This window comes from Rhinopithecus roxellana, chromosome 12 (genome assembly GCF_007565055.1).
Source record: "Rhinopithecus roxellana isolate Shanxi Qingling chromosome 12, ASM756505v1, whole genome shotgun sequence".
Lineage (NCBI taxonomy): Eukaryota > Metazoa > Chordata > Mammalia > Primates > Cercopithecidae > Rhinopithecus > Rhinopithecus roxellana.
In genome coordinates, this window is record NC_044560.1 from 41,493,171 (window position 1) to 41,519,902 (window position 26,732).

At 39.7% G+C, this 26,732-nt stretch overlaps 1 protein-coding gene across 1 annotated transcript in view; it reads right to left on the bottom strand.

Moving 5' to 3' along the window:
- IL12RB2 (interleukin 12 receptor subunit beta 2) overlaps nucleotides 1-19,602 on the bottom strand; it is an 83,067-nt gene extending 63,465 nt beyond the window's left edge. The window contains exons 1-7 of the mRNA XM_010357075.2: nucleotides 19,521-19,602; nucleotides 17,292-17,403; nucleotides 15,843-16,130; nucleotides 10,505-10,619; nucleotides 8,996-9,180; nucleotides 7,651-7,796; nucleotides 6,227-6,377 (exon numbers count right to left, since the gene is read on the bottom strand). Of these exons, the coding sequence (XP_010355377.2) occupies nucleotides 6,227-6,377; nucleotides 7,651-7,796; nucleotides 8,996-9,180; nucleotides 10,505-10,619; nucleotides 15,843-16,130; nucleotides 17,292-17,403; nucleotides 19,521-19,547 (1,024 nt within the window). The 5' untranslated portion in view covers nucleotides 19,548-19,602. The remainder of the gene's footprint in view (nucleotides 1-6,226; nucleotides 6,378-7,650; nucleotides 7,797-8,995; nucleotides 9,181-10,504; nucleotides 10,620-15,842; nucleotides 16,131-17,291; nucleotides 17,404-19,520) is intronic.
- Nucleotides 19,603-26,732: the final 7,130 nt, after the last annotated feature.

Genomic DNA, 26,732 nt, shown 5'->3' on the forward strand with positions numbered 1-26,732 from the left:
AACTTACAGTGTATTTGAGGGGAGGCTGCACTGGGGTTTTTTCTAGGTTAGAAAGTTCCATCTAACCAGATGGAAATTTCTAGAAAATTAAGTCCCACCACCTGGATAACAGGAGATAAGAGAAGAGCAAAAGAGAAAGACAGCGTAAGTACCCGCACATAGAGGGCAGGTGCTGTGTGGGTCCATCCATCTCCCGTCCTCCTCAAACCCATGATGCAGCTTCAGTGCAGTAGTCAGCGTGAGCTTCAGAGCCAGGTCTGCAGGGTAAGCCCAGCTCTGTGACTTTGAACAAATGCTAACCACATCCTTCGGCTAGCTCCCTCATCTGTCAGATGAGGGTGATAATTCCACACATCACAGGGGGCAGAGTGGGAATTTCAGTGGAGCGTGCTGACACGTGGTGAGTGCTCAGCAAGAGTAGCTCTTGTTTTTTCCCGCATTTGAAAACGGAAGTGCTGAAAGGTTAAGGAACTTGCTTAAGGTCCCAGAACTAATCATCAGAGATGCCAGGCTTTGAACACAAATCTGTTTTATCCCAAAGCCCATAGCCTTGCCTCTGCACTGTGCAGGTGCCTGGCTCTGAGAAAGCTGATGGTTTCTCTGTGGTACTTCCATCCCCCATCAGGTGGGCCTTCTTTTTGTTCTATCCTCTTCCTTTGTCACTTCCTTTTCCTGCCTCTCTTGCTCTACTTTCTTTTTTGCTTTTTTTTCTAAACATTCACTTCTTTTCTTTCCTCTCCTTTCCAGTAGTGGTAGTATTTATCTTTGCCGTGAGGACTTAGAGGTAAGAAATGCTTATGTAAAACATTTTGAAAATGCTCTTAATTCTCCAGGAATATGAAGAGTGGCCCAGGAATCAAACCTGGGACTTCTATCTGCTAGCTTAGATGCAAAAAGAAAAAAAGCACAGGCAACAAAGGAAAGGGGATGTGACATTCACTAACCACCTACTGTCAGGTGGTGTCTGGACACTTTATATACATCATCTCATTTAACCCTCACACAATGCAAGGGTGCATATGATTACACCTGCTTTATAGTTGAGGACAAGGAGGCTGGCAAACGTGAAATGATTTACAAAAGACTTGGGTCTGGTAAATGGCAAAGCTGAGGACTGAAGCCAGGTCTCGCTTTCCCTGAATGCTCTGCTTTTCCCATTATAGTTCACTACATTGACCAAGATTTGAATACTCCACAAACTAGATAATCTGGATATTTGCAGAATCAGGATTTGGAAACCGGGGTGTGCTCAGTGTCAAAGCCAGTTGACTTGTACCACAGCAGTACATGTCTTCAGTTAATTACATATTGGTAAGAAATCTAAAGGCGACACTCACTGACTCATTAAAAATCCACAACCTAACAGATTATTACAGAGCTAAGAATCAAATTCTAGAATTATACTCTTTTCACAAGGTAAATTGCAAGTAAACTGAAACGTTAATGTTGCCCACCTGCAGTGTATACCTCCATAGGAGAGAAATCATTAGTTGAATCTGCATGAGTCTCAAAGTGTAACATTTCATGACCAGGGATGTAAATCATGCTGCTTAAAGCAACACAAGGGCTAATAGTGAGGAGAATCTTTGACACTGAACTGTCACAGAATCACTGAAAATTCTAACCTCAATGTTATCTAGCAAAATACAGATAAAACTATTACAGGCACATGAGAAAAAAAAAGACAAAGGCCAATATGTTCAAGTGATTTCAAAAGAAATGGGTACAAATGACTAAACATACAAATATGAGAAATGGAAGTCAGATGAAGCTACTTTGTCTGTAAAGGAAAAAACTGTAGGGTTAAAGTGGAAGAAGCCACTAATATGAAAAAGAGATGATCTTGCCTCAGACTTCACCCAGCAAAAGGAAGAAATCAGATGGAAATTCCCTCCTCTTTGTACCATGAAAACATTCAAACTCCCCCAACCAATTCCCTAACACAGCACTGCTACTGACGTCCTAGTGGATGAATCATCCCCACTTCCATCACAGTCCAACTCCTTAGCTAGAGTTCTGGACCCCACTCCCCCTTCCTTTATCAAAGACTTCTCTCCAGCGATTATCCCCACCTTCCCTGTGTCATTAATTTCTCCTTCTCTGCTGGACCCTTTTCATCCCCTTGCAAATACACTGTATTATCTCAGATCCTAAAAACAAAAGCAACAAAGGATTGTTTGATATCTCTGCTCTTCTTCATATAACTTCTTGAAAAGAGTTCTGAATTGTCACTCCTTCCTTCCAAGATAGGTGTTGAGCTTAGAGGAGAACAAGTGAAGGAGAGAAGGGTTTAGGGACTGTTACTGAATCTCAAACATAACTTTCCTGTTAGTGAAAGTGTCTGATATAAATCTCTTTAGAAAGAAAATAATCATTCATTCTCAAGTCTCAGGCAAAAAGACACAAATATGATGCTTTCAAGTATAGCTAGCTTAGGGATCAGCAAACTATGGCCCACGGGCCAAATCTGGCCCTCTGCCTGTTTTAATACATCCTGCAAGCAAGTGGTTTTGATAATGGTTGAAAAGAAATCAAAAGAAGAATCCTTTTTAGTGCCATGTGAAGATTACACAAAATTCCAATTTCAGCCTACATAAATAAAGTTTATTTGGAACACAGCCATGCCTGTTTGTTTAGGTATTGTCAGTGGCTGCTTGCATGTGACAATAGCACATTTAGTAATTGTGACAGATCGTATGATCCGCAAAGCTGAAAATATTTACTATCTGAGCCTGTAGAGAAAACTGCCAATCCTCCATGCCTGACTGTTATCAAATGTTTGCTATCTAAAATAGCCTCTAGTATTTAATTATTCACACCTATCTTATCTTGGCAATATTTTAAAATTACAAATGAGTGCATGAATTTCCTAGCTTCTCAATGTGGGAGGAGGTGGCTGCAGCTGGTAACTCTTCATTTTCTCCCCCTTCAGGGATTATTCACCCCTCACCCCTGCTGTCACCATGTTGGGGAAAGGTTTCTCCTTTACCACTCTGCTCCCGGCCCCAAGTATGAATGAATATGCAATGCTTCTTTTGTTGGCTGTAATAGAGTTGAGCAAGATCACAAACTGCAAATAAGACTTTTTTAAAATGGCGAATGAACAGACAGAGACACACATTGGTAAGAGAGCATTAAGGAACAGCTGATTCATCAGTATTTTGGCATCTCTTCCTGGGTGTTCTAAGTGGTGAGAGATCACCTTACCTCCATACCTGTGCATATTCTCAGGCATGTCTCTGCACCTTGAGCCCAAATTCAAGAATGTTTTCCCACTAGAAGGAAAATGTGGCCGCTCTCTTCCTAGTGTCACTAGCAGGCTTGCTTTTGATGGATGCTGATTTCAAGACTGTTCTCTTAAACACAGCAAAGTAGTTTCTTTCCTCCTACCCCTTATTTTGTGGTCATTTAAAAAGTGTTCTTCAGTGATAGGAGCTGAATTTAATGACATAGGAAAGGGCCCTATGGAGTACAGGAAGCCCTCACCCACTGTTCAAATGATACAAACAACTGCACCCAATCCACCCGGAGACGTTACATTCCTCTCAATTTTGAGAAGCAAAGGCTGCAAAAAAAAAAAGAGCTCTGTTACACCATCATTCACACTTTTAGAGAGTACCTAAAAAAAAAAAGCTTACTAGTAATTTTTTTTAAATGTCAAGCTCATATGAGTACACATTGAAAAGGTTAAAAGGAAGACGTGTTAAAAAAAATTCACACCTTTTAGGTTTACATCAGTTGGTGTTTCATAAAGAAACTGATGACAGAAACAGCGGGTAAGGGGTGAAAACCAAGCAGCCTAGAGAAAGAGAAAAAAGACCTACAACAACCCACAGAAAAATCAAACATAGAAAAGGGAGATTCAGAGATAGAAAGGAAGCCAACAGAGCTTGGTAAAGGCGGTGTATCTCAGAGTATGGGTTTCTCTCTTTATGAATACCTTCAGTGACTGAATAAGCCAGCTTCCTAAGTTCAATTCATAATCATCCATGAGTTCATAACCATAACGAGTTGCTATACTCACTGTTATGATAGTGGTTTATTTTATAGGAAATGAGAAAGTCACTGTGGTGCCTTGAAGGAATTTTAATTCAAAAGACACTTTTTAAAAAAGAAAAGAAAAACCTTTTCACACATCTCTAACTAGGTCATTATCATATGTAAGAATGGCAAGAATTCACAAACCCAGTGTTTCCCTAGTTTATAGTTTAGCTTAATGTGACGTAACTTAAATATTTCCCAGACTACTTACTACCTTGAACTTGGACATAAAATATAGCCCATTTTCAGAAATTTTTTCTGTACCACATATATAAACAAAATCTAACTCATGAGATAGTCTTTAAAAAAATTACTTCGACTATGTATAATAAAAGGATATTATAAGTAAGCTCTGGATTATAAAAGTGACAACCAGAGGGCAAGTGTTTCAACATTAATTTAAGAGATTTTATTATAAAATGAGTGGTAATAAATTATCATTTGTTGGATAAATTCACTTTTAGACAACTTTTAAAATATGTTCTGTAATCCCAGCACTTTGGGAGGCCGAGGCAGGTGGATCACCTGAGGTCAAAAGTTAGAGACCAGCCTGGCCAACATGGTGAAACCCGTCTCTACTGAAAATAACAAAAATTAGCCGGGCGTGGTGGTGCACACATGTAATCCCAGCTCCTTGGGAGGCTGAGGCAGGAGAATCACTGGAACACAGGAGGCAGAGGTTGCAGTGAGCCGAGATTGTGCCACTGCACTCTAGCCTGGGCGACCGAGCAAGACTCTGTCTCAAAAAAAAAAAAAAAAAAAAAAAAAAAAAGCAATTAATACAAGAAATAAGGAAGATATAAGATTATTCTGCGAATTACATATTAGGTATTACATTCTGCTAAAGACCCTTCAGTTCCTTGAATGTCATTGATGTATGATTGCTAAGGATCATCAGTTATCAAAAGCCATTAGTAGCTCACAGAAAATAAATGCAACTTAATTACGAGGCTAGTTTACATGCACACATATCCATAAATTTCACAAGTAAGAATTTAGATTTTGCACGTTAATGTTACAAAAGCTCTAGATAATGAACAATGGATTATATGCCAAAAAGTTTTCCTCTAAGTCATATTTATATAAATTATGAAAGGCTCTCTACTATATCATTAAATGAGCGCATTTATTTATTTATTTATTTATGAGATGGAGTCTTCATCTGTTGCCCAGGCTGGATTGCAGTGGCACAATCTTGGCTTATTGCAACCTTTGCCTCCCAGGTTTAAGTGATTCTCCTGCCTTAGCCTCCTGAGTAGGTGGGATTACAGGCATGTGCCACGATGTTCGGCTAATTTTTTGTATTTTTAGTATAGATGGGATTTCACCATGATGGCCAGGCTGGTCTCGAACTCCTGACCTCATGACCCACCCGCCTCAGCCTCCCAAAGTGCTGGGATTACAGGCGTGAGCCACGGTGCCCAACATAAATGAGTGCTTTTAAAAACTAATATTCAGATGGCTATTTCTTGTCTCTCCAAAGATTTAATATTGGCATAAAGTTTACATAGGCATTTTTGCTTCAATAAAATATTTTCTTGTACTTCAATAACATTTCCTTCCCAATAATTACTAAAAAATAAAAATTCATCAGACTGAAAAACACATTTGATATCCTTTTCATAGCTATGGGTGGCCAGGTGGTTCTCACCTATGCAGTAAATACCAAAGGCTTGAAGTACAGTGTTATAATATTTGGACAAGAGAGGATTGCTGGATGCTAAATGTTATTTTGAAATATGTGTCTCCAGAGCCTACTTTCTTTCAAGCTTTTCGTATAGCTTATTGAGCCACATTACTTTTCATCAAATCAAAAATATAAAATATATGAAGCTTTAACAAGAAATGAGATTAATTACTGGTTATAGCTCTGTGAAATAAGTTACTGAGATAGTAAGAGAGATAAGAGTTACAACCAAGCATTATAACCAACATGACTGATAGCAAACAGGAGTAGAACTTACCCAATGTTAAAAATGTCCTAGCGATAGAAACATATTTCCTTGAACAGTTTTAGCACTGAAGTTAATATGAAAATTAAGTTGTTAACTAATGCAGTCATACTTTTTGATTCAGCACCAGTACTTTAAAGATTTTAAAGATTCTATTCCAAAGAAATCATTACATCTTCCCCCTCTCTCCCCTTTATTCCTCCCCGATATGTATGTATATTTTGGACACATACCTTCTTCTGGTGTTTGTGCTCTCAATGTTTCACTCCAATCACTCCAACTTCCCTTATAAAGATGTAGCTTAGAGGAAATCTGAAATTCATATTCTGTAAATGGTTTTAGATCCAGCAAATCATGTCTTCCTTTGGCCTCTGTAACATTAACCTTGAAGCAGACATTTTTTTAAAGTGCCTATTAATACTAGATTGCTAATTTAAAGAATTTTAACACAAAATGAAAAAAAAAAAACCCAGGCTGTTTGATCCTATTTGTTTTTCAGACCTACCATTAAATGGGAAGAAATATCAATGACTGTCTTACCGAATAGATATGATATTAATCTGAAATATAGCTTCTTATTAAAAATAAAATAAAATCTCCTGGGACTGAGAACCCATCTATGTAGGTTCTCGAGGGGGATCCTGAAACCAGCTGAAAAACAAGTAAAGATTGAAAACTATGAAGTTTCAAAACACCTTGGAGAAGTTTCTACACTAGAGATTATTTTTTATTTGATTACAATTAGAATGTGATGAATGTTTTAACACAAACATAGAACTGGCTTTTTTTAAAAAAACGCTTTAATTAGTTATACTCTCTTGAATATCAGCTATCTGTGGAACTGATCCTTTGTTATTATAAGCCATTGAATTTTACAACAATCCTAGAAAAAATCATAATCCCATACATTTTATTTTAAAACATGTAATGCCTAATATTATATTAAATTGTAGACCTTTTCTTTGGAATATTAAATTCTATATAAATCTCTGTGGACATTTCTTAATATTTCTCTTTTCAATATCTTTTTTAAATGCTAGAAAGTAATAATAGGACGGGGGTAAATAATAAGGAGAAACGAAACCTCTGTTAGAAACAAACTATAGAAAATTAATATTGGTTTACAAAAGCTTTAAAAATTTCAGAATCAGAGATCAAAATTCAAGATATTTCTTAATCAACAGAGGCGTACGTGACTTTCTGATAGTTCTCAAGTGTGTACTTTGGGATAAATATTCTTAAACTCTATATTTTGCTGTATGAAAAGACAGAGGTCGGCCGGGCGCGGTGGCTCAAGCCTGTAATCCCAGCACTTTGGGAGGCCGAGACGGGTGGATCGCGAGGTCAGGAGATCGAGACCAACCTAGCTAACACGGCGAAACCCCGTCTCTACTAAAAAATACAAAAAACTAGCCGGGCGAGTTGGCGGGCGCCTGTAGTCCCAGCTACTTGGGAGGCTGAGGCAGGAGAATGGCGTAAACCCGGGAGGCGGAGCTTGCAGTGAGCTGAGATCCGGCCACTGCACTCCAGCCTGGGTCACAGAGCGAGACTCCGTCTCAAAAAAAAAAAAAAAAAAAAAAAAAAAGAAAAGACAGAGGTCTGTACAGCAATATTAAGAACCCTTCAATGTTTGCTCCTTCACTCTAAAGATCATTACCATATTCCAGTGCCTGCTGTTACTGGGCCGATATCTGAGTCGATTAAGCAGTACCAGTCCCTCATCTCTCCAATAAAGGGTACATCTGCTCACGGAGGAAGTCTTTTGAAATTTGATTCTAATGTCCCACGGAGGAAGAGGCCTCACTAGTAACCAGGACAAACAAAAAAGTGTGGTTCAGGATCCGTGATCAGCAATTGTCTTATGTACTGGCATGAGCTATAAAGAGTTTGACAAAACTCAGTTCTGAGATACACAACCATCAAATTTGGTAAAATATACAAGGGAAAAGTTCCAGGCTTTAAGAAAGAATTTTTTAAAAAGCTGGATTCACTTCTGAATCTTTAAAATAATCCCCCTTAATCAAATCTCATTTTCACCAAATAACTACTACCAACATTAGTGGTAAGTTTCAACTCCACTTAATCCAACGGTTTTTTAAAAACCAATGTGCCAAACTCAAGAGTTCCAATGACTGAGAAGTAGAGGTGGCTAGTGATGATTGCCTCAGGAGGAGAAGAAATGTTGGTAGGAAAGTTCATAGCAAAGGGACAGAGGAAAAGAACAGGGGGCGAGAAGGTAGCCTAGAGATCAATGGTGTATGAAAAAAAATGGGAGGAAGCCTGAGAAGAAATGTGGTGGAAAAGTGTATAGTAAATGCCAATGATCAGACTCATCGTTAGCAGTATGTATGCAAAGAAGTGCCATGGAAAGAGGTGAGAAGCACATAGTGTGAGGTTGGAACTTCAGGCAGCCCAATTCTGCCTGGATAGTCAGAACTTGGAATGCCTGAGATTGGCCTCTGATTCAACTGGACCAATTACATTTGCTCAGGAATGTACTGGCTCACTCCAGGGTTGGAGGTAAGTATTCTCAGAGCAAGATGCACCTGTGGCTTGAGAAATTTTATTCATAGTTTGTACCTCGCTGCTCTAACCTAGCAGGCCCACATGTAGCCTATCTCACAACGATGGTTGTAGCCACGGGGGTGAAAGGACACCTCCTCCAAGAAGGGCTTGCACTAAAGCATCTTGAATGACCCCACAGGACCCTCTCCTCAGTCAGGTGGTATCATTAGTAGCTGATTCTTTCATGGGATTTGAATCCAGGGACTAATTTCTCCAACAGAGAGAATAATGTTGAACATCCCACTTTGTATAGCCATCTTTATACAGCTCTAGAATCACGCACCCTTTGACTTGCATCAAAGTAACTTCTATCTTTTGCCTATGCCTGTTGGCCAATTTCCATCAATCTCTGTCTTTCTTGAAACAACCATAAAAAAAATTTGAATGATTTTAAAAATAATTATAAAGAACCAGTGAAATAGTGAAATAAAATGTACCTATGTCCAAGAATGTGAATGTGGATGGAAATGAAGAGGAGCTTCCAAGACTATTGACAGCGGTAACCTTGGCTGTGAAATTGGATTCAGGTGACTCAGGGGTGAGGTTGATTCCAAAGTCCAAATAGTCACAATAATGATCTTTACATTGCTTCTGCCAGGTTAAATTTTTTGGTCCACTTAACCTGTAAACAAAACACAACCACGTGTAGCAAGATGTTTTATGTACTACTTTCTACTTACAGTAGAAAAGAACAAAATGTTTAAATATTTAGAATTCTAGACAATTTGTAAAGGTCAATCTTATGACTTGGTAATATACAACAGGAATATTTGTATTATATGGTCATATAAGACTATACTTCACCCAACTCCCTTTTTTAGTAGAACTGATATGCTCTTTCATGTTCATGTAGATAGATAGGTAACCATGCCTACGTTGCTGAAATTCCCCAAACCCTGCTGTCATCTTGGCACCCTGGGGCAGTTCCAAACATTATCCTAAGGACCGTGGCCACCTGACATCTGCGGCACAGAACTGTCAGTTCCTAGTACAGCAGTGGCCAGAGTAGAATCCTGGGCTATTTTACCCTAATACTGAGACCTGCATGTCGATAGATATTTCCTGTAGGTTAGAAAAAGTAAATGTACTACAGAACCCCTCCTTTCCTTCATCTCCTCCTCACTCAGGAATAGCAAAAATCAGCTGGATCTTTAATGGGATCACGAAATCTACTCCAAGGAACAGAATCTCCCAGACTCTCTCTTTTCATGGACTCTTAGGTCAGCAAATGGTGCTTTAAAAAGAAACTTCTCCAAGCGAATGGAAAACTACCACAAGGAAGAGTTTATTTATGTATCATGACCCCAAGAGTCTGCAGCTGCAAAAAAGAGAAGCGATCTTATGCAACCAGTTTAACCCTACTAGAGTGGGAAAGAACAGCCATAACTTGGATCTTGGATGCACTGAAAAGAACGCTGAGTTAGAACTCAGATCCAAGACATTAGGTCTCTCATACTGTAGATGAATGAAGCATTTTTAACTATAAACATAGAAACTTTTAAAAAGGTGTCTAATTGTCTAGAAGTATCTATTGCTTCTTCTCTCTGGTAAAAATAAAACAGACAGGCCAGGCGCCGTGGCTCATGCCTGTAATCCCAGCACTTTGGGAGGCCGAGGAGGGTGGATCATGAGGTCAAGAGATCGAGACCATCCTGGCCAACATAGTGAAACTCTGTCTCTGCTAAAAATACAAAAATTAGCTGGGCGTGGTGGCAGGTTCCCGTAATCCCAGCTACTCGAGAGGCTGAGGCAGGAGAATCACTTGAACCCGGGAGACGGAGGTTGCAGTGAGCTGAGATTGTGCCACTGCACTCTAGCTTGGCAACAGAGTGAGACTCCGTCTAAACAAACAAACAAACAAACAAATAAATAAATAATAGATATTTCTAAATGTCATTTAAGAGAAGATCTACAAAACAGTTGCAAGAATACAGCCTCTCACTCACTGTAGAGTATACTCAGTGTATAGGTGGGTGTCTTGTCCTCTTTCCCAGGTGCAGGCCACAGTCCCTTGTTCTCCCTTCTGTATGCAGGATAAATTTTGAGGCTGTTCTGGAGCAACTTTATAAAGAAAAGACAAAAACCTTATATATCACACAGGTGATATTTCAACCAAATTGTTAGTATCTGCCAACAACATGACAATACATCCCCCACATGCCGTAAACCCAGGTAAACTAGAAGCCATTTTCAGATTTCGTCCAAGTCCCAGTTTGCCATTAAGGCAAAAATTTCTCCTAGAAACAGTAACAATACTAGTAAATATGGATCAAATACTTACTATATGCCTAGTCCAGTGCTATGTGCAGTTTTTCTGAATTAGACAGCATAGCACCCCATGAGGTAGATACCATTATTATCTTTATTTTTGAGAAAGGTGAAATATCTGACCCAAGATTATAAAATTATGAAGTGGCAGATTCAAGGCTCCAGCTCAGCTGTGGGTAACTCAAGTCCAAGCCTTTTCTCCATATTCTACCATTTTCCCTGACATGTGAACATCCAGTGCTAGCTCCATTACCCCTGGTAATAATTAATTAACTTCCTTTAGAGTGATGCCCATTCAAATATTAGAAACCTTGAAAAATGAGAGACTTATTTGCTTTCTTCACCAGACATTTTCTGTCAAGAAACTTATACCCACTCGCCTCGGTCATGTCTTCCTGGGCTATACCATCTAAATCTAATTTCTGCAGTGTCTCTTGGAGCACTTTATGGGCATTTACAAATTAATTCTTTTTTTTTTTTTTTTTTTTTTTTTTTGAGATGGAGTCTCGCTCTCTCGCCCAGGCTGGAGTGCAGTGGCCGGCTCTCCGCTCACTGCAAGCTCCGCCTCCCGGGTTCACGCCATTCTCCTGCCTCAGCCTCCCGAGTAGCTGGGACCACAGGCGCCCGCCACCTCGCCCGGCTAGATTTTTGTATTTTTTAGTAGAGACGGGGTTTCACCGGGTTAGCCAGGATGGTCTCGATCTCCTGACCTCGTGATTCGCCCGTCTCGGCCTCCCAAAGTGCTGGGATTACAGGCTTGAGCCACCGCGCCCGGCCTACAAATTAATTCTTTTATGTACATAGACATTGAGTACCTCCCACAAGCCAAGCACAGTGCTAGCTGTGGAAACACAAAGATGTACAAAGCAAGCATGGTCTCTTCTATTGTAAGGTGTGTATTTTTAAATAAAGCTATTTTATAGTGAAAGACAGGACCCAAACTAGGAATTTCTTGGACAAAATGGAGGTAAGAGAAATACTTAGCTGTTCAGTCATCCCATTTTACCCTAATACCCAGACCCACGTGTAGATACATATTTCCTTTAGGTTAGATAAAATGAGTATACTACAGAAGTCCTAGCTATTGTCTACACTAAAAAAATCCGTAATTGATTAAATAAATGTCTTTTTTGTCCTTAGCATCCACCACAGACATAGGCACAGAAATGCCTACTGTGTGACCTTGGACAAGTCAGAGCTTCAGCTGAATCTATAAAATGGGTATAATGATATCTAGCTTATATAGTTTCAATAGAATAATAAATTTTCCTTTTAAAAAGTCTCTTCTCACTGGATGCAGTGGCTCACTCCTGTAATCCCAACACTTTGGGAGGCTGAGGTGGACAGATCCCTTGAGGTCAGGAGTTTGAGACCAGCTTGGCCAACATGGTGAAACCCCTTCTTTACTTAAAATACAAAAATTAGCTGAGCATGGTGGCACATGCTGTAATTCCAGCTATTGAGGAGGCTGAGGCATGTGAATCACTTGAACTCAAAAGGTAGAGGTTGCGCGGAGCTGAGATTGCGCCACTGCACTCCAGCCTGGGTGACAGAGTGAGACTCCATCTCAAAAGAAAACAAACAAACAAACAAACAAACAAACAAAAAACACTGGAGGCTCTTGCTGGAAGTAGAATAAGGAATGTTGCCAATAAGTTCCAACAACAAACCTTTGAGCTCTTACTATGTGCCACACTCTGTGCTAAGCACACTACGTGCATGACGCCATCTAATGTGTATAAATGACTCAAGAGGAATGCATTTAGATTAACCTCATATAATGGATGAAGAAGCTGAGGCTCAGAGACGTTAGGTAACATGATCAAGGTCACACAGCTAGTAAGTGGTAGAGCTGTTTGAGCCAGTTCTCTCTGATTCAACATCTATTCTTGTTCCATTTTATGAAGCTGCCTGGGGCATCAGCTTCCTCTAAGGCATACAGACTGGAAACATCAGAGTCTTTCTCAACATTTCCTCTTCATTTTCTACATCCAGTTAGTCATCAAATTCAGTGGATCCTACTTCCACCAGGTTTTGAGTTATCTGTTCCCATGTTTGGTTCCCATTGCCACTGCCCTAGATAAGGACTTGATCACTTCTTCCTGGACTATTACAATAGTTTACTTTTTTCTCAGGGACTCCACACAGGTGGTCTGAGAGTCGTTTTAACTTATAAGTTCATATTTAAAAGTTAGAGTCCTGGGCCAGGCACAGTGGCTCATGCCTGTAATTCCAGCACTTTGGGAGGTCGAGGTGGGCAGACAGCTTGAGCCCAGGAGTTTGAGCCTGGGTAACATGGTGAAACCCTGTCTCTACTAAAAGTACAAAAATTAGCCAGACATGGTGATGCATGTCTATAATCCCAGCAACTTGGGAGGCTGAGAGGGGAGGATCACTGAGATTAGGAATTGGAGACAGTCTGGCCAACATGGTGAACCCCCCCCCTCTAATAAAATACAAAAATTAGCTGGGCATGGTGGTGCATGCCTATAATCCCAGCTACTTGAGAGGCTGAGGCAGAAGAATTGCTTGAGCCCAGGTGGCAGAGGTTGCAGTGAGAAGAGATTGCGCCACTGCACTCCAGCTTGGGCGACAGCGGGAGACTCCATCTCAAAAAAAAAAACAAAAACAAAAACAAAAAAATGAAAGTCTCTTCCTTGTATACATATGTACCCATGTACACATATACATTTAGATATGTTTATATGTATTTATACAGTGTATACTTATGCATATACACACACTAGTCATGACTGAGTCATATAGAATACTATATTAACTTTTCATTTTCTGTATAACTTTTAATCTTAGAATTAGTAATTATCTTGTTTTTCCATTTGTTTAGTTTTCTTGTTAATAAAATTTCAAACTTGCAAGCCAATTATCTGAATCACTGTTCAATATACTGCAATGTATTGGCACTTCTATCCATTTCATCTGCTTAAGGACCTCTCTCTTGGAGCCTTGTGGATTTTCTAATATAAGACAGGTTGCCTCCATGCCTGATACCTAGCTGTCATTCTGGGACTGCTCATCCTTAGTGTCTCCTAAGTTGCTTCTTTTTTTCCTTTGGCTCTCTTGTTTCTTAGATTTAATGTTTTCTTCTTTCTTGTCGAATGACTTGGGTTGGTGGAGCACAGCTTTCATTAGTTCCCTGGGAAAGGGTGCATGGGAGGAAATATCTTGAGCATAGTTTAAAATGTCTTTATTCTACCCTCACGTTTGACTGATACTTTGAGGACAGACTTCTAAGTTGAAAAGAGTCTATAGTCAGGACTCTGTTGCCTTCCACATTCCAGGTTGCTGTTGAGAAGCCTAAAGCCATCACCTAAATGCCTCCCTTGTGCCTTGCATGGGATTAAGCACTTTGCATATAAGAGGTCTTCTAATTACTATGACCATTTTATGAGGTAGATGTTATTATCTTCATAACACAGATGGAGAAACTGAGGCTCAGATAGTTTAAGTTGTCTAAAGTACACTGCTACTGGCAGAGCTGAGATTCAAAGCCCATGCTACTTCTACTATACCACAGGCTGTCAATGTTGAGTACATGACTCACAGTGGTACGAACAGGAGGCCCTGAGCTGGAAGGTGAGTACTTGGCCTAGTTTATACCTCCTTCCTACCAATGATCTGCTTGGTCATTTGCTTGGTCTTCAGCTCCATGCTTCTGGGGGCCTTCCAGGAAAACTGCCTGGCACCAACTGTACATCTATATATCCTTAATGGTCACCGAGAAGAGGTTTCCATCTTTTCTGGACAGAGTCTCATTGAGCTCTATATCACTACCTTTATGACAGAGACCATGTCTATGAGACTTGGTCAGCCAGCCTGCTAGAGCAATTCTTCCTAGTCTCTTTATGCCTCTTGTCTGCCACCCCAAAACTTCCTTGGAACCACAGGGTGCCATGGAATCCCTCAGGGCCCGTGCTTGCTCACGGGCTTGCCTGGTTGGACCTGCAAGGCTGTGGGCCACAGGTTGCGAACTGCAGGTAGGTGTGCTGCTGGCTGCTGGTTCATCCTGTGCCCTGCGGCTCATGCTGCAGGTGTCAACTCTGACAGGTTAGTTCTAATCCCCCAGCAGCTGCCTGAAGGGACCAGTAATGCAAGCCAGCAGTGTGGGAAACTGATCCCCTGTCAGGTGGACTTCGGCCAGTGGGAGATAGTTAAGTTCTTCTTTCTTTCTCTTGTCATGAGATTCCTATATGCTCTTTCTGGGAATGTTCTCAAGAGTATAAACAACCAGCTGTATTTTCTGTCGAAGCTGTGGCTGATTCAGTAATGTTACTACCTGGTATTTGCCTTTGTCCCTTTCCTGGCTCACTCCTTCCCTCTTGCCTCCCTGGGGCTGTGTAACTCCTCTGCCCCACACCCCCTTCTCATGAATTGTTAGCAGGTCTGGTTTTTTGTTTACTTTTCTTTTTTTTTTTTTCGCTAGAGTCAGTTTTCTGGAGAACTGAGGAAAAGATAGTAAGTGTGATCAATGTTTTCTTTTACCTTCTGCTAAGTATAAGAACCAGTGGTCTAGGTGAGCATGGATGGAAGAATTATTTTGGGAGGCATTAAGTTAGGTAGGGCAAGAGGTGCTGCTCAACTCTGTGTAGTCATCCTGGGCTGCAGAAGTTTAAAAAGACATCTCTTCTTTCTTTTTAGGAGGCTGTAGCTTTAAACATATTCTCATAAGTCAAAAAGGCATAAAGACCCAACTGCAGAGATCCATTTTTTCTGCCACTGGAGTTAAGGACAACAGATAAATGGTTCTGGAGAGAGAGAGAGAGAGAGAGAGAGAGAGAGAGAGAGAGAGAGAGAGAGAGAGAGAGACTTGCCAAATAAGATTCCAATTTCTGAACTCACATTGAAGCTTTCATGTCAGTATCAAAATGAAATACTTCAATGTGGTGGGAAAAGAAAGAACATTGACCTGTATTTGGGTTTCTGCTTAACACCAAATACCAAAACATCAAAAATACCAAAAGATCACCAAGTTTTAAAAATTCAAAATGGAATGCTCACCACCAACTAAGATCTCTGCTCCACATATTTGAATTTCATCACTCTTGATACAGGCCAGTTTGCAGACAAACAAGGTTGTACCGAGGGGAAGACCTGTGACTTGAGCATTGAGGGAGTGGCCATGGTGAAAATTGATTTTTCTGTCAAACTTGTACAGGATTAACTTGTTACGACTGGAATAGGGCAAGCAGCCTTGTCTGGGCTTCAAAGAACATGAAATATTGACAGTGGATCCAAGTAAAATTACACGGGAAGGCTTCACAGTCACATCGCCTCTCTTGCACTCATCTGCAATAAGATACAAATGCAATATTTAGTTGGTGATAATAAACCCATTTCAAAATGAAGAGTTTATGTAATTCCCCAAAACAGGGTAAAATTAACCCCATCAGATCATGCAAATATAATTAACCTACATGTCTCTGGTTATAATAGTGATGTACAATGAGAACAGAAGGTAAACATATTGAAGTCTAACTGTATTTGAATGAAAATATGCATCCTTCTCATAACAGTAATACTACAATCAGAACTATAACCAGGAAAGTGGTTAGAAAGCAGGATTGGAAGAACATTCAGGAACACAGTTCCGGGAAAAACCAGCCTCTCTTATGTGCAAATTATTTACCAGACTAATAAAGCCTTCCCAGAAAAAAAACACATTTGTTTCCATCACCATTTATGATTTATAATTTTTATTTAAACACTTGTACCAAGAAAAAACATACAGTTTTAAAAGAGTATTTAAAAAGTATTGCAAACATTGTGCTACTGCACTCCAGCCTGGGCAACAGAGCCAGACCCTGTCTCAGAAAAAAAAAAAAAAAAAAAAAAAAAAAGCTTGTGGAGGGTGGGAGGCAGGAAAAAAAAGTGCTAAACAAACCAACACAAGAACAGAAAACCAAACACCGCATGTTCTCACTCTTAAGTGGGAGTTGAACAAGGAGAACACAAGGACACGGGGGTAGGGGTAGGCATCACAAGCCAGGGCCTGTCAGGGGGTGGGGGCTGGGGGAGGGAGAGCATTAGGAGAAATACTTAATGTAGGTGACGGGTTGATGGGTGCAGCAAACCACCATGGCACGTGTATACATATGTAACAAACCTGCACATTCTGCACATGTACCCCAGAACTTAAAGTATAATAAAAAGAAGAAAACAAAAAAAAGAAAAATGTGCTGAAATGTAAAACATGTATTTGTGATGCCTAACTGGGTTACCAAGCCACTTTCTTAGGAAGAAATAAAATAATTGGACCCTTATATTAATCATTAGTAGAAATTAAATAAAATAACTACTATAGACAGAACCAGACTTACCCACTTAAATGACAGAGATTGACTACACAAGACCAACTACCGGAACATTTACCATAAATACATACTTCATCTGTAACTGAGAATTTAAACCACAAATTCTTCCATAGAGTAACTTACAGAAATATCTTACCTATTTTTGCTTTAATCAACAGCCACATGATTATAAAAATAAGTGCCAGTGAGCATTGTCTAAAAGTATGTGCCATCAACAATCGACTCTGGTATAGAACTTTGTCTTCTTCCTTGCAAAAGAAGACAAATTCATTCATGTTAAATACATTCAGAAAATACCACAGCCAAAATAGCTCAGAAGAGCTTCAATTGCCACTTTATTTTTCTCCACCTTGTTGAGATTTTGTTATTTTAAAAAATGACATATGCCTTTAAAATCAGTAAATCGAATTATCTTAGCCACCTCCAAATCCCATCTCAGTGAAACTTCTTGGGGTCAGCAAAAGATTAGAGAAGGAATTTGGATGTCTTAGTCCATTTGGGCTGCTGTAGCAAAATGCCATGAACTGGGTAGATTATAGACATCAGAAATTTATTTCTCACAGTTCTGGGGGCTGGCAAGTTCAAGATCAAGAGGTCAGCAGATTCAGCGTCTGGTGAGGGCCCACTTCATAGACCGTTCATAGACGGGGACTTCTTGCTGTGACCTCACATGGTGGGAGGGACAACAGAGCTCTCTGGGATCTCTTTTATAAGGTCACTAGTCCCATTTGCGAAAATTCTACCTTCATGACCCAATCACCTCCGAAAGACCCCACCTCCTAATATCATCACATTGACAGTTGGGATTTTAACATATAAATTCGAGGGGGGCATAAACATTCAGGCCACAGCAATGGGCTTTGGGGTCCTTTAGCACTGAGTTTAAATACTTGAGACCATGTGCAAGTTGCTTAACCTATCTGAGACTTAGTCCCACAGAACACTTTTATTCTTCTTTTCCTTCTAAACAAGTCTTCATCTTCATACCATATAGAGTAGTTTGACTAATGAGAGTTTCTGATCCAGTCATGTGATTCTGGAATCAGTAGATTGAGAAATGGCTCATAACCCATCTGGAACTTAGTAAAAGATTGATCTCTTTGGCAGTAAAAAAGGAATTCCAAGGGTTGTTTGGGTTTTCTAGAGAAGCCTGTTTACTTGTTTTTTTTTTTAATTACTTATTTACAGAGTGATTTTTATCTTGAATAGGTCAGAAAACATAAGCTGGCAATTCTGATCTGTTTCAAATTCAAACCTAAGGAATGGCTCTACTGGTCAGTAACAAATTCTTTAAATTCTATTGAAGATAGGCCAAAAATTCATAAAGTAGGCTGGGAAGTTCTGTGGTGTCAGTCCACTAAAAAGTAGCCAATGTAAAGCAAAAGTTTACCTCTTAACCCCATACCTAGACATATGCCAGAAAATATTGAAAGTTTCAGAAAATTTCACTTACTCATTCAATATGGATGGCTGCCTTTCATGTGCTAGGTACACTAAGTGCTAGAGACACAGCACTTCTGTCCCTATGGCGTTCTTTGTTTCCTCTACCTCTAGCCTAGTCATCATTCAGGAAAACCCTAAATAATATTAGCATATTAGTGTAAGTCTTTGCTGGCTACTCTTTGATTTCCTCCTGATTTTTAACTCTTGGAGGACCTTAGCACACTCAAGGTATTTTTTTTTTTTTCTATTTCTACTTTCTTTGTAGGTGATCTCACCTGGTCCCCTGGCTCTAGATGTTATCTGCTAGCTAAAGATTTCAGAGTAGATCTTCAACTCACACATCCCCCTGAGCTCCAGTCTCATCCATCTGTCTCCTTTGCATCACCTCTTAGATGTCTAACAGATTCTCAGTATTAAGGTGTTCAGTCTTAATTCTTGTCACCCTTTCTCCAAATTGGTTCTTCCTTCAGCCTTTTCTATCTCAGTGAATGATATTCTCATCCCTAAGTGGCTAAAAACACCTAGAAGCTATCTTTGATTCCAATCTTTTTCTTATTTCCTACAGCTAAACCATCTCTAGTCCTGTCAACTTTACCTCCAAAATATTTTACAGATCAATGCACTTCTCTCCATTCCAACTGTCCCTTCACCCTAGTCCAAACCACTGTCATCTCTCCCCTAGTCTATGCTAGCCCTCAACGTGTCTTTCCAGTCCATCCTTGCCCTTTCTAAGCCATTTTCATATAGCCAACTACCTTTGAAAAACATAAATCAGATCATGTTACCCGCTGCACACCACCACTATCTGAAACCCTTCAACAGGTCCCTACTGCTGTTAGAAAAATATCCACAGCCCATACCACACACAGTCTCTCAGCCACCTCATGGCCTCACTTCTTCCCATCTTGCCATCATCACTTACATTTTTGCCTGGTTCACTCTTTTCCATTCACACTGGCCTTCAGACTGTTCCTTGAACAATGCTCTTGCTGCCTAGAGAACTTCACATTTTCCAAGTTCTCTGCTAGAATCCTCTTCCCTAGCTTCTTCGTGTGGCTGACATATTTTCACCCTTTAGATTTCAGCTTATGTGTTACTTCCCCAGAAAGCCCCTCCCTGACCACTCTCTCTATCCCTCCCACGCCCTCCCTAACCAATGTGGTCTTTCCCAGTTGATTTTTTACTCATCACCTTATTATTGTCTTCATGGCACAATCTGTAACTACCTCATTTCTTTGCTTAATTACTTGTTTGTCATCTGTCTTCTATACTAGAATATAAGCCCCATACGAGCAGGAACATTGACTACCTTGCTCACTGTTGAATATCAGCACTTAACACTGGGAAACAGTAAGTACTCAATAAATGTCTATTGAAAGAAAGATGCGAAGGAGGGAAAGGAATATGATCTTTAGAAAACCCCTTTAAACATCCCTGTGGTAGGCAGGAAAATGGCCCACCAAAGATGTCCATGCCCTAATTCCCAGAATCTGTGAACAGGTTACCCTACATGGCAAAGACACTTTGGAGATGTGATTAAAGTTAAGGACCTTGAGATGGGAAGATTATTCTGGATTAACCAAGTGAGTCCAATATAATCACAGGAGTCCTTAAAAGTGTACAAGAAAGGCAGGAGACTGGGTCAGAGAGATATGATGTACCAAGGACTTGCTCTGCTACTGCTGGCTTTGAAGTGGAGGAAGGAGCCAGGAGCCAACGAATGTGACAGCATCTAAAAGCTGGGGATGGATCTCAGTTCACAGATACATAAAATCTGTTTCTTGTGAGTCATTGTTAAAACATTTGAGAGGCACAGATTTAAGCCAAAATCTGCCGGTCTCCCTGTCTCTAAACCAAAAGTCCAAGGTCATGGAATACAATGGCCTCTGTGAGCTAATGTCTGTGTTTATCACCAGCCACATCCACCACCACTCTCTTCTGACACTACCATCTAGTGACACTGAGCTGCTTATACCCCTGCCCATCTCATGCCTATTCATGCCTCTGTGTCTTTTCTTCACGCTATTCTCTTTACTTTGCCACTATTTTTAGACTGGGTGAGTCTTATTCATCCATCTAAACTCAGTTCAGACACCTTTCATTCAGTTATTCATTCAATAAATATGTATTAAGCAGCTGCTAAGTGCCGAGGCCTTGGGATATGGTAGAGAACAAGACAGAAGGGATTTTAGCTTTCATGGAAACAAAATCCTGGAGTAGAGAGGCAAAAAACAAAAATATAAGCAACAACCCAGTAATAATAAAAGAAGGACATAAAAGAGGAGAGACCCTGGGGAGGATACAGACTTGTCAGCAAAGGCATTTGCAGGAGGTGAAGCTTGGGCTAAAATTGGTGCTGGCCAACCAAAGATGTGGGAACACTTTTCCTCACAGGGGAATGGTGAATGCACAGCCTGGAGACAGAGGAACGAGCTTGCCAAGGGAGAGGCACGGAAATAAGGTCAGAGTGGTTGGAGAAAGTGACTGCAGGGAGAATGGTATGCGATGAAATTAGAGAAGATGTCAGGAACCAGATTTACTATGGACTTGTTTGCCAAAAAAGGGAGCCTAGATTTTATTCTCAAATACATGGGAAACCACTGGTGTTTAATTAGGAATTTTACTTATTTAATTGAGTGTGTAACAAGATACGAGTGACATTAACACACACACACACACACACACACACACACACACACACACACACACACATTACTCTGGGGACTAGGGTGGATGCAGGCAGACCAGTTGGGAAATGACTGCAGAGGCACAGGTAAAATGATGATGATGTGGTCATCAGGTGTAGTAGTGGCAATGGAAAGAAGTGGTCAGATTTCAGGAAGCCTTACTTATGTCTTCAGGTCAGAGTGAACCCTCCTACCAGTATCCTCAGAGCACCCTGGCATCTTCCTATCTTAGCACGTACCATAATTAGAGAACTAATTTATTTAGATACCTATCTCTCTCCTCCATTTCCTTGCAAGCTCCTCAGGGCCAGAGGCCACAATTTGTGGCACATAGTAGGCATGTGCTGTCCTGGATGAAACTTAAATTGTGTGTGTGTTCATCTATTTTACTTCTAGTTTAGTTTAATGCAACTACATTAAAACTACTTACATTAAATCTTATTCTACTACATTGTGATTGGATTAAGTTTTTGTTGTATTAGTAAAGGTGTTAAAATATACTCTTCTGACATATTGATGATTGTAGTTAAAGGCACTTGAAAAACAGCAGGTGCAAGGAGATCACTTTGACTTTTCTGCTGTTTCTTAAAATAAGAAGGTAAAATTCCCATATGAAAGACATTCCCTGTACTAGAAAGAAAGTCAACAACATCTTTATCTTCAAGGATGAGAAATTGAGACCAAGAGAATTCTGTACAGACTTTAGTATCCCCACATAATTTAGTCACATTTTTATAGTTTACTATTCTTTGCTCAGTCCAGTATTTAAGTAACTGACTCTCATTACTTCTTTAGGTCTTCATTTCTTCATGTCTCCCATGTCCCATAATATTTGCTGAGTAAATTTGTATTATTTTTTTTTCCTGTTAACCTAATGTCAGCTTAATTCTCAGACTCAACCAAGACCCTAGGAGGGTGGAGGGGAGTTTTTCTACCCCTATAGTAGCTATGCTAGCTGCTGCATTAAAATTTGGAATATTCTGGCATAGATAAAATTATGGATTGAACTGGAAGATAACTAAATGAATGGCTACATAGGGATTAAGAAGGTTTCTGCTTCCTAACTGCAAAAGATATCTATGGCACCCCTTTGCAGAAATTTTCAACATGGATCACAATTTATGAAGCTATAACATTCTCCAAATAGTAAAATACTCAGGTGATAATTATAAGGATTTAAAAAAAGGATATATATGAAATATGTTTTATATATATTGTGTCCTATTTTAAATAGGTTAAAATATATGTGTATATTATATAAACATATATATGTATATGAAATGTATAAAATGGAAGATAAATTTGAGTACATTGATCCAAACACAAACTTGCTGATTTTCTCTGACTACCAGGTAAAAATAGCTTCTCCATTTATGAGAAGTTCAGAATCCCCAAAGACCTTCAAGTAAATGAGGTATCTTCCAATAAAATGAAACCTTCTATAACTGTAAACATCCTTCACATACCCTGCCTAAGGGGTAAATATTAAAACAACAACTCTATATTGAATCAGAAAATCAAAGAGTGTGCTATGTCATTGACTCATCACTCAAGTGGTGACAGTTTCCAGATGGTGAAAACAACATCTCAGATCAAGAATGGGGGTGGGGTGGGCGGGAACAAGCCAGAAATACACCAACCAGCAGGAAGACAGAGACAACAATTACTCCCTGACCAGCCTCTTTCCCCATTGCTCTAGAGAGAAGCACAAAGCATGCAGCCACTTCAAAATTGTATTGTGCTAGGCTAGGAAAAAAGAAACTCTTAAGTTTCCTTTCACAGGTGATAATCTCATGCTGGCAGGAAAACTTTCTACTTCCAAATTCTTCTGTAGCACTGTATTAAGGTCAAGGGAAACAGTGGTATCAAGGAAAAGAAAAAGGTGAATGAATCTCAGTTCTGCTGTCTGCTATGGCTGTGAGAGCACCATTTCCTCATCTCTTACAATAGGTATAGTAATACCTAGCTCGACAAAGTCACAGTGACGATTAAGGCAAAGTTATTGTGAACAGTCCATGGTGTCGTGGATTCATAAGAATACTTAGCACAAAGTAGGAACCCCACTGAGAGTGGTTCCTATTTCCCCTGCTGATTCCCTCATTTGTATTTCTTTGCTAAATCACATATGATTTTCAGTGTACTAGAGTTGTATGTTTTCTTAGGCCAGGTAAAAAAATCTTAATTCCTAAGACTACCAAAGAACTTAAAAAGTCAAGGGAGGAAGGAGCCACACAAGTTACTAGTAACTACTGTGTGCTGCTGCTCCCTTCCCCTCCAACAGCTGACATTTCAGTCTGGGCTACCACAGACAACCAAATGACCAAATATGCCTCAAGGCTGGTTGTCATATAAATGCATGTTGTTAATGATCAGGTGACTAAATGAGGCAAAGAACAAAATTCTTCCCTTCTGCCTGCAAAGCTACTTACAGAGATATGTTTTACTGGTAGCAGATCAATATACAGACAACACTTCAGAGGTCATTTATTCCCTACTTTACAAATGGATCACTGTGGCTTAGAAAAAAGAGGGGACTTGTTCAAGTTCATATTAATAGCAAAATCCAGATCAGAACCTCCGTCTCTCTCTCTCTCTTTTTCTCTCTGATACAGTCTCATTCTGTCGCCCAAGCTGGAGTGCAATGGTACCATCTTGGCTCACTGCAACCTCCACCTCCTGGGTTCAAGTGATTCTCTTGTCTCAGCCTCCCGAGCAGCTGGGACTACAGGCATGCGCCACCACACATGGCTAGCTAATTTTTGTATTTTTAGTAGAGATGGGGTTTCACCATGTTGGTCAGGCTGGTTTTGAACTGACCTCAGGTGATCCGTCTGCCTTGGCCTCCCACAGTGCTGGGATTACAGGCATGAGCCACCATGCCCGGGCAGTCTCCTGATTTCTAATCCAACATTACTTCTAGATGTGAGACTGCTTGTAATCAATAGCAACTGTAGCAGCATAATACTAAAAATAATGCTAATCTCAACACTATACTAATACTAATGCTGCAATTTTTCGATCTCTTACTATGTTTCAGGCATGATGCTAGGCACCTTACATACAATCTTTATGATACCTATCTAGTAAAGCTTTTATAATGCTTAAGCTTTACTCTTCAGAAGGTTGACTCATTACTTCTGATGCCCACCTCCCTCAAAAGAGGATGAAACAACAAAACTCAGCGCACACACAATATGTAACCGTGTCTAATGCTATTCCACTATGGTAATGGAAAAGGATAATCAAATCAAGTTACCCATTAGCTAACCTTCTCTTCTTCATTAATTTTCCTGAGTTATGGGCATGAAAATGAACTGGTTTTCATTCTAAGTCTACCATTTGATGAAAGAATGTAACAAGCCATTACATGGGCAAAAGTCCGTCTATCAGGCCCCATCGTCAAGCCAGCCCCATTCATAACGTCATGTTAAATGGCTTGAAGGGGAAGGAAAGTAAAACGCGCAACCTTCTCTACCTTTTCTTCTTTCTATTCAATAGTCCAAGCACTGTTTACATGAGCCAAATTTAACACACACACCTGCTTTCCTTTTTGTGCAGCTGATGAAGCTCCCTGGAATTTTCTCTAATTTCACTGGTAAGCATTTGTAGTCCTATGGTTCCTCTTTAATTTCACCCAAGTACAGGAACTTTCTTTACTTGCTCAAATTCAGGAGACTTCCGAATTTTTGTTCCTTTTTTTTTTTTTTTTTTTTCCAAATTCAATGTGCTTTCTCCTTTCCCTCTTTATAGCTTATTTTTAAAAACTTCCTTTATGCTTTTCTCTCTTCTATTTTTTCTGGAATGTTGTTTCTGTCAATTCTGTTTGTCTTTATTTCCATTTTAGATATATCCCATTTGACATAATAGACTCCTGAAATATTGTGTGTAAACAAATCACGGTTGAAATGAATTTATCCCACCCCAACCCCTGAATCGTCTGTACTGAGAACTATTTTATCCTATAGATTGAACAAGCATTTATCCAATATAACAGTAAAAAGAAAGAAAGAAACAAGACATGAATGGAGTCTTGGAGAAATAAGACACTTTCAAATAAACTACATGACATTTTTTCTTTCTTTGAATAGCTCCCATAAGCCTAAAACTTTCATGGCAAGTGTTCAATAAAGCTTCAAAAACTCCAGCCTTCTCTGATTCACTCTCTGTATCCTGCTAAACCTGTTGATAAAATAAGCTGTCTTCTATTGGGAAGGATGATGTGCTGGAAAGAGGCCCCGGACGCCATGCCTGTTTCCTCCATTTCTGCCTCTGTCACCATGGCAGCTAACTTCATACTTCAAAGCTTCTTTTCCTTATTTTAAAAATAGCAATTGACCTTTATTGAGAAAATTAAACCTCTTTCACTAACTTTTCTTCCTTAGTTTATTGGAAAGGTTTTTTCTTTGACATCCTCAATCTGGAAGTCTCTGTTTATGGACAATGGAAGGAGGTTTATCCTTGGATCTCGGGTATCCAGGACTTGCAAAGTCCTGGCCAAGTTTTGCTTTACCTTGTAAGCAAACACTGAGTATTTTCATAAAGTACTATAAGGCATTAACATATTAAAACAATTACATTGTTTTGATAATTTTCTAAGAATTTCACAATTGAGATAATTGGAGGCACACTTGGGAGGCGAATTAAAGAACTAAGGGTAGTGATCAGCATCCCACCATGTTTCCCCAGGTTTCTCATATAAATGAAGAATTCAGTCGAAGTCTCTACACTAACAACGCTCCATCTCAGTATCTCGTGATATTTTACTTAATATGTTGCTTTTCCTGCATATAACTGCAAAATAGAGGTTAAAAGATTCTAATTTTAATAATCTTTTGTAGACATTTACTTAGTAGTTTATCACTGTGCAAAGCACATAATTTAGTTGTTAATATTTGGTCAAGTACATAAAGTAATGATTAGTATCCTATTCTACAGATAGAAAAATCTGTAAGTTGACCAAGATAACCCAGAAAAACCACACATAAATCCAGAATGGAATTGGAGTTACATTCTATGCTTCCCTTCTCACTCCATGAGCACCTGAGAAATAAAAATCCAAGCTTGATGCTCTGTTAGTCTAACTGCTTTCCCTCTTCTATTAGTTTAAATTCTGCAGGAATAGGCTTACCCCCTCATTTATTCTCAGCAAGCATCAGGGCTCCCATGCTGAACCCGCAAAGCTACTACCTCCAAGAGGAATTGAACCATGTTTACTCTCATCACCTCAGTCCAAGCTCCTAGAAGAGCCTCCTGAGCAACTGGAGTAGTAATGAAATGAGCAGTGAATCTGCTCAGGACACCTAAGTCTTGGCTAGGATAATTCTAGTGTATGGCCTGTGACAAATCACTTGACCACTCAGCCTAAGTTTCTTCATCTGTAAAAAGGGAATAAGAACAGCACCTACCGGACGGGCACGGTGACTGAAGCCTGTAATCCCAGCACTTTG